The sequence below is a fragment of the Dendrobates tinctorius genome, unplaced genomic scaffold (assembly GCF_039654945.1).
Source record: "Dendrobates tinctorius isolate UK_male_01 unplaced genomic scaffold, ASM3965494v1 ptg000058l, whole genome shotgun sequence".
Taxonomy (NCBI): domain Eukaryota; kingdom Metazoa; phylum Chordata; class Amphibia; order Anura; family Dendrobatidae; genus Dendrobates; species Dendrobates tinctorius.
This window is the reverse complement of record NW_027361726.1, coordinates 2,247,644-2,255,323: the sequence shown is the minus strand read 5'-3', so window position 1 is coordinate 2,255,323 and position 7,680 is coordinate 2,247,644. Positions and strand designations below refer to the sequence as shown.

At 44.7% G+C, this 7,680-nt stretch overlaps 1 protein-coding gene across 1 annotated transcript in view; it reads left to right on the top strand.

Moving 5' to 3' along the window:
• The first annotated feature begins 153 nt into the window (after positions 1-153).
• CGRRF1 (cell growth regulator with ring finger domain 1) overlaps positions 154-7,680 on the top strand; it is a 57,315-nt gene continuing 49,788 nt past the window's right edge. Inside the window, exon 1 of the mRNA XM_073577939.1 lies at positions 154-403. Within this exon, the coding sequence (XP_073434040.1) occupies positions 300-403 (104 nt within the window). The 5' untranslated portion in view covers positions 154-299. The remainder of the gene's footprint in view (positions 404-7,680) is intronic.

Here is a 7,680-nt window from a genome sequence, read left to right as displayed (position 1 = left end):
TCTTCCGTTCTTCCCGCTTCTCTCTTGTGCTCGTTATCTCAGAGTCTCGCGGTGTTCCCAGCGTCCTCTGCTCTATAATTTATGCAAAGCGAATAAGTCCTCAGCCCGAAACAAAAGTGGCCGATAATATCATCCTGGCATTGGGTCATGTGATGCGTGACGTCACTAAAACTGACCAATAAGCAAGGCAGGAGAGATGACAGCTAGTGCCTACGGCTCATCAGATAAGGAAAAATTGTTCGAAAAGCGTTTTTGTTTTTTTTCGGTTGCTGATGGAGCCGGGCTGACCGACAGCTGCGATGCCAGCGATATTCCTGGCCACGTTATACGAGTATTCTCCTCTCTTCTACATTGCGGTGGTGTCTATCTGCTTTGTAGTGACTTGTGGGATAGTACTGGGATGGTGAGTGGCTTTCTGGGCATTGATATAGGGGTCAGCCGTCTGTTTCCTATATTTCCATTTTCTTGTAGCTCTCCACAGTGTTAAGGGAATATTGGAGCAGTTGGCTGTAGCAGCCAATCAGATTCCAGCTGTCATTTCTTTTAAGCTTTTTGGGAAAATAAAGCCGCAATCTGATTGGTTGCTAAGAGCAAGTGCTCTACTGTACCCTTAGCAACAGTAGACGCCTTGATAACTCAACGCGTTTTCATTTTGGCGCTGTTTGCTTCCTCCCCTTTTTCCTAGAGCCAAAACTTTATCTGTCCCCCTACCCTTATGACAGATAGTTGTTTTTTTTTTTTGCAGGGTTAGTATTGATAATAAGCTTTATTTAGCGCCAACATATTCCACAGCGCTTTACAATTCAACAGTTCTTATACAAGTCCAGCGTCAAAGATAATACAGCAATGACGACCCTGCCCATAAGAGCTTTCTATCTACAATGAGGTGGGGGAGACACAAAGTACAGGGGCTTATGTACAATGATGGTCCGGCCATCTGGAGGGAGTGGGGGTAGATAAAGGCTGCATGAGCTGATTGCCAGCCAATATTTGTGGTGCTGTTGGGTGCGGTGGAGTTTGATGGAGGGGTATTCGCAGATAGATAGTAAATGGGCTACACACACGTAAAAGGACTTTGATTAGGGAACATAACAGGCCGCTCTGAGCAAATATGTTTTCAGGGAGCGCCTAAAACTGTATAAGTTATGGTTAGTCCAAATATCTTGGGGTAGAGCATTCCAGAGAATTGATGCAAGTCGGGAGTGGGAGGTACGTATTAGTGTGGATATTAGTCGAACGTCGCTTGCTGAGCGTAAGAAGCAGGTAGGTCGATGTAGGGGGCCCGCACTGTGGAGAGAACGGGTAGGGTGATAAACAGAAATGAAGGAGGAGATGTAGGGGGCCCGCACTGTGGAGAGAATGGGTAGGGTGATAAACAGAAATGAAGGAGGAGTGTAGGGGGCCACATTGTGGAGAGAACGGGTAGGGTGATAAACAGAAAAGAAGGAGGAGTGTAGGGGGCCACACTGTGGAGAGAACGGGTAGGGTTATAGCCAGAAATGAGGGAGGAGATCTAGGGGGGCCACACTGGAGAGAGGATGGGTAGGGTTATAGCCAGAAATGAGGGAGGAGATGTAGGGGGGCCGCACTGTGGAGAGGATGGGTAGTGTTATAGCCAGAAATGAGGGAGGAGATGTAGGGGGGCCGCACTGTGGAGAGGATGGGTAGGGTTATAGCCAGAGATGAGGGAGGAGATGTAGGGGGGGCTGCACTGTGGAGAGGATGGGTAGGGTTATAGCCAGAAATGAGGGAGGAGATGTAGGGGGGCCGCACTGTGGAGAGGATGGGTAGGGTTATAGCCAGAAATGAGGGAGGAGATGTAGGGGGGCCGCACTGAGGAGAGGATGGGTAGGGTTATAGCCAGAAATTTAGGGAAGAGATGTAGCGGGGCTGCACTGTGGAGAGGATGGGTAGGGTTATAGCCAGAAATGTGGGGGGAGATGTAGGGGGGCTGCACTGTGGAGAGGATGGGTAGGGTTATAGCCAGAAATGAGGGAGGAGATGTAGGGGGGCCGCACTGTGGAGAGGATGGGTAGGGTTATAGCCAGAGATGAGGGAGGAGATGTAGGGGGGGCTGTACTGTGGAGAGGATGGGTAGGGTTATAGCCAGAAATGAGGGAGGAGATGTAGGGGGGGTCACACTGGTGAGAGGATGGGTAGGGTTATAGCCAGAAATGAGGGAGGAGATGTAGGGGGGCCGCACTGTGGAGAGGATGGGTAGTGTTATAGCCAGAAATGAGGGAGGAGATGTAGGGGGGCCGCACTGTGGAGAGGATGGGTAGGGTTATAGCCAGAAATGAGGGAGGAGATGTAGGGGGGCCACACTATGGAGAGGATGGGTAGGGTTATAGCCAGAAATGAGGGAGGAGATGTAGGGGGGCCGCACTGTGGAGAGGATGGGTGGGGTTATAGCCATAAATGAGGGAGGAGATGTAAGGGGGCCGCACTGTGGAGAGGATGGGTAGGGTTATAGCCAGAAATGAGGGAGGAGATGTAGGGGGGCTGCACTGTGGAGAAGATGGGTAGGGTTATAGCCAGAAATGAGGGAGGAGATGCAAGATGGCCAAACTGTGGAGAGGATGGGTAGGGTTATAGCCAGAAATGAGGGAGGAGATGTAGGGGGGCTGCACTGTGGAGAGGATGGGTAGGGTTATAGCCAGAAATGAGGGAGGAGATGTGGGGGGCTGCACTGTGGAGAGGATGGGTAGGGTTATAGCCAGAAATGGGGGAGGAGATGTAGGGGGGGCTGCACTGTGGAGAGGATGGGTAGGGTTATAGCCAGAAATGAGGGAGGAGATGTAGGGGGGCTGCACTGTGGAGAGGATGGGTAGGGTTATAGCCAGAAATGAGGGAGGAGATGTAGGGGGGTCACACTGGTGAGAGGATGGGTAGGGTTATAGCCAGAAATGAAGTAGGAGATGTAGGGGGGCCGCACTGTGGAGAGGATGGGTAGGGTGATAGACAGAAATCAGGGAGGAGATGTAGGAAGGCTGCACTGTAGTGAGGACAGTTAGGCTGATAGAAGTGAGGGAGGAGATGTAGTGGGGCGCACTGTGGAGAGGACGGGTAGGGTGATAGACGGAATTCAGGAAGGAGATGTAGGGGGGCCGCACTGTGGAGAAGATGGGTACAGTGATAGAAATAAGGGAGGAGATTTAGGTGGGCCACACTGTGGAGAGAACGTAGTTATCACCCTACCTGTCCTCTCCACAGTGTGGCTCCCCAACATCTCCATCTATCACCCTACCCGTTCTCTCCACAGTGTGGCCCAGCTAAATCTCCTCCCTTATTTCTATCACTGTACCCAGAAATGAGGGAGGATATGTAGGGGAACCACAATGTGGAGAGGACGTGTTGGGTAATAGACTGAAATGAGGGAGGAGATATTGGGGGAAGCACTGTTGAGAGGATAGGTAGGGTTATAGCAAGAAATGAGGGATGAAATGTAGGGGGGCTGCATTGTGGAGAGGACGGGTAGGGTGATAGAAATGAAGAAATAGGGGGGTCGCACTGTGGAGAGAATGGGTAGGGTGATAGACAGAAATGAGGGAGGAGATGTAGGGGGTGCCGCACAGTTGAGATCTTGGTGGATGAGAACAGGCAGTATAAATTGGATCCTATAATGTATGGGCAGCCAGTGCAATGACTGGCACAGAGTGGAGGCGTCACAGTAATGATTAGTAAAAAAAAAATCGTAAATCTCGCAATTCCGATTAATGGGTTTCATTTTTACCCCATTTATTGTTTGGTAAAAATGACCTGGTAATATGATTCTCCCGGTAAGTACGATTACGGTGATATCAAAGTTGTGCAATTTATTATTATCTCTATATATAAAAATTAATGTGTGTGTGTGTGTATCATCAACCAATTACGACGCATCTTTCATTTCACCAGAGCTATTTAAAAGAAGCTGAGCTGTGATTGGTTGCTATGAGCAACCTTTTTCCTTGCAACCAATCACTAAGCATCTTTCATTTCACCAGAGCTGTTTAAAAGAAGCTGAGCTGTGATTGGTTGCAGGGTAGATTTGATTTAAATCTAACTGATTTAAATCACGATTTAAATCACGATTTAAATCACTAGTCAGTAAGGCTTGATTTAAATCAGTGATTTAAATCAAAGTTTCTACCTAAACTAGTTCTTGCTACTTTAACATGCAAGTAGATGAAGATTTTTAGAATCACTTTTTATATTACTTTTTTCTCCCCAGTTTAATGGGTTAATCTCATATTTGGACACCACTGTTCTGTTGTACTTAGGAAGGAGAAAAATAATCCTGACCTTAATAACAATTTAAATAGATTTATTCAACTGAAACAATAACAACATTACAGCATAAGTTATTTGCTTAAACAAACATCCATGTTTGTTAACTAATTTGGCTAAACAAAATATATATATATTTTAAGAAACTTAGACTGTCAGCCCAGCCGACACATGAAAAACTTAAATACTACTGTCCCTGCTCTCCTCTGTAGCTCACTTGTCGTCATCTTCATCATCATCTTCTTCTTTGTTCCTATTCATAATCTGGAAAAGAAAAACAAGCTTTCCTGCTTTATTGGGTCCCAACCGATTTCTCAATTTAGAATGAATGAGTCCAAAGGAAGAGAATATTCTTTCAACGCCTGCAGAAGAAGCTACTGCTGTTAAAAGTGAAATCATTACTTGAACAGTCTCTAAATCCAAGCGCTTAAGTGACTTCCACCAGTTTACTGGTGTGACCTTCCTTAAAATATCTTCAGCAAACATATATTTCTTGAATGGTTCCCCCTTAGCTCTGAAGTTTATTATAGTTGGCATTAAAGATGGATGATTGCTGGATACCCATGTCATAGCTAACTCCTCTTCCTCAGCACTTAGGTTTTGACCCTGATATTGGATATTGACAATATTTGCCAAAAAATGAGCTGGAGTCAGTGCTTGTCCCATTCGTTTGTTTACTGCTTGTAATTTAATTCTGTCCATGTGTAGTTCTGTTTTTAAGTGTTCACTCAGTTCCTTCCAAATTTCAACAGCATCCGCAATAAAACAGCTATTTTTCTGTATTTTGTTTAAAGCTTGAGAGATGGGTTTCAGGAAGCTCAGCATATGTTCAACATTTCTCTTAAGCCCAATGTTGAGGATTTTGGCCGTGACAGTGCCATCTATTTTATCTCGATTTTCTTCACAAAGTGTCATCAGAATAGGCCAGTTTTTGATATACTGCTCAAAACAGTCCACCACAGAGTTCCATCTAACATCTTGTGGGAGCGTTAGCTTGGTTCCACCCATCCTTTTCAGAGCTGCTGCAGCAAAATGATTATTACGGAAGTATTTAGCAATTTCAACAACATTAGCCTTTATTTCTGGAACACTTAAGTCTTTGGCTAAGAGGTGCAGCAAATGAGCACTGCAACCATATGTTATTAGCAGCTTTGTATTCCCTCCCTGCTCTTCTAAATCTCTTCTCATCTTGGATACGTTTGCAGCATTGTCAGTGACCAAACTGCGTACTAGACATTTGAATTTTTGTTCACATGTCGTTATAGCTTTTACTGCCACTTCTTGTAAGTATTCTGCTGTGTGTGCATTTCCTGACGTATCAGTTGTTTGTGCAAGGAAGACTTTACCTTCTTCTGTTGTTATACAAGCACATACAATAGGATCATTGTGGACATTACTCCACCCATCAATACTTAGGTTAACAATTTTACCCTCCAGAGCTGTTGCACATTGCTCCATTTCTCTGTCATACACTTGATCCAGCAGTTTCCCTGCAACATCAGCTCTGCTGGGTGGACTGTATCCTGGTCTCAGTTACTGAACCATATTAATGAAATGTGGGTTCTCAGTCAGACGGAAAGAAGAGTTCGTTGCATAAATAAACTGGGCAATTTTTTCATCAATCAACTCTTTTTCTAATCTGCTAGTTCTTATCACAAACCTATCTATGGTGGTTCCAGGAGGTAAAGGATTTTTCTTCCTTTTGGGTGATGGTGATATGTGGCTGTGGGTGTCTGATGATGATGCTGCTGCTGCTAATGAAGCACTATCCTGGATGGATAACTCTGAAACTGTAGAACAGGATGATGGTGATCTTGGAGGTGGATAGTTTCCAGAATCCATGAATTCCCCTAAACAAAAAAAGTCAATGCTGTTATTTTATTGTTTATACAATTTCTGCTTATTGTACACAACACATGCCCCTGCCCCAAAAGGAATATTTGTTTTTCTTCATATCTGTACCAAATGACAGTAACATGCAGTAATAATAAGAAATATAATTTTTCTCACACATGACAGTTCAGTCTTTAGAAATAGGATTCAATAAAAATGTTTACCAACCTGAAGATCCTGCCTGTTCAGAAGTGTTTCTTTGGTCATCTTCATCACCGCACTTCTCATGATGTTGCCTCATTCGCGCCACCAGGCCTTGCATCTCTTTGTTGCATCGTTTGCATTTTGCACGCATGCCTGCCTTACCGATAGGCGAAGGAGCTTCATTAAAATATTCCCAAACTGGGTCTCTTTTACGGCCTGCTGCTATTATAAGGAAAGAATGTAATAAACCTCAGATCGTACACACAAACAGATCCAGACTTGTCTGTCTGTGGCTATGCTGCAGTATTGTGCTCAAAGTTTCACTTTCATTTTCTTGTCTGCTTGCCCTTCCTCCTCCTCACAGTTAGATTCACATTCTTCTTGTGTTGTGCAGATCTATTCCACTCCAAACAATCAGAAACATATTGTCTAACTTCTTGGACTTGGCACTGAAGGGGTTGATTCTGTATTCATAGGTTTGTAGAACAATAGGATTAAGGTCTTTTTCTCAACTCTGTTCATGTTGTAACATTTTTGCCGTGAAGAAGAGGCTGGGACCTCTGCGGAGTCAAATTCAGTTTTGAGAACTGCGTAAGTAAAGCGAGCGTCTGTGATAATATAGGAGAGAAACTGCCCACTAATCCTACAGAAACCTCTGGAAGAGCATGGCATTGTGAATGTTACACATATACAGCCTTTATTCTACTGAGTTAAACAACTCAGCTTTATCTCATGATGGAAGAACCTTTGGATGGTAAAATATTTTCCTCAAAAAGCAGTTTATTGAAAAAAATCCGATTTAAATAAAAAAAATCCGATTTTTTTGATTTTTTTTAAAAAAAACATTGATTTTTATCCACCCTGATTGGTTGCTATGCGCAACAGTTTTCCCACTCCAGAAAACACCTCAGCAGACACTGAAATGCCATCCCTGGGAACATAAGCTCCCAGCCATTGTCTGCCCCCAGAAAGGAGCAGAGAGCACATGACAGAAATGGATCCCCCCCTCCCGTGCCCATATACACATCACACATTCTCCATCCATAGGCATATCTTCCCTCTTAAAGGGATCATTGGTATGGAAGTTAGGGCAAATCCATCCAGCTCTTTGGTACTGACCCCAGGCCTCTCTTAGAGGGATCCCCGGTATGGAAGTCAGGGCAAATCCCTCAGTGCTATGATTCTGACCCCAGGCTTCTATTAAAGGGATCATTGGTATGGAAGTCAGGGCAAATCCATCCAGCGCTTTGGTTCTAACCCCAGGCCTCTCTTAAAGGGATCCCCGATATGGAAGTTGAGACAATTCCACTCAGCGTTCTGGTTCTGACACCAGGCTCTCTTAAAGGGATCCCCGGTATGGAATTTAGGGCAATT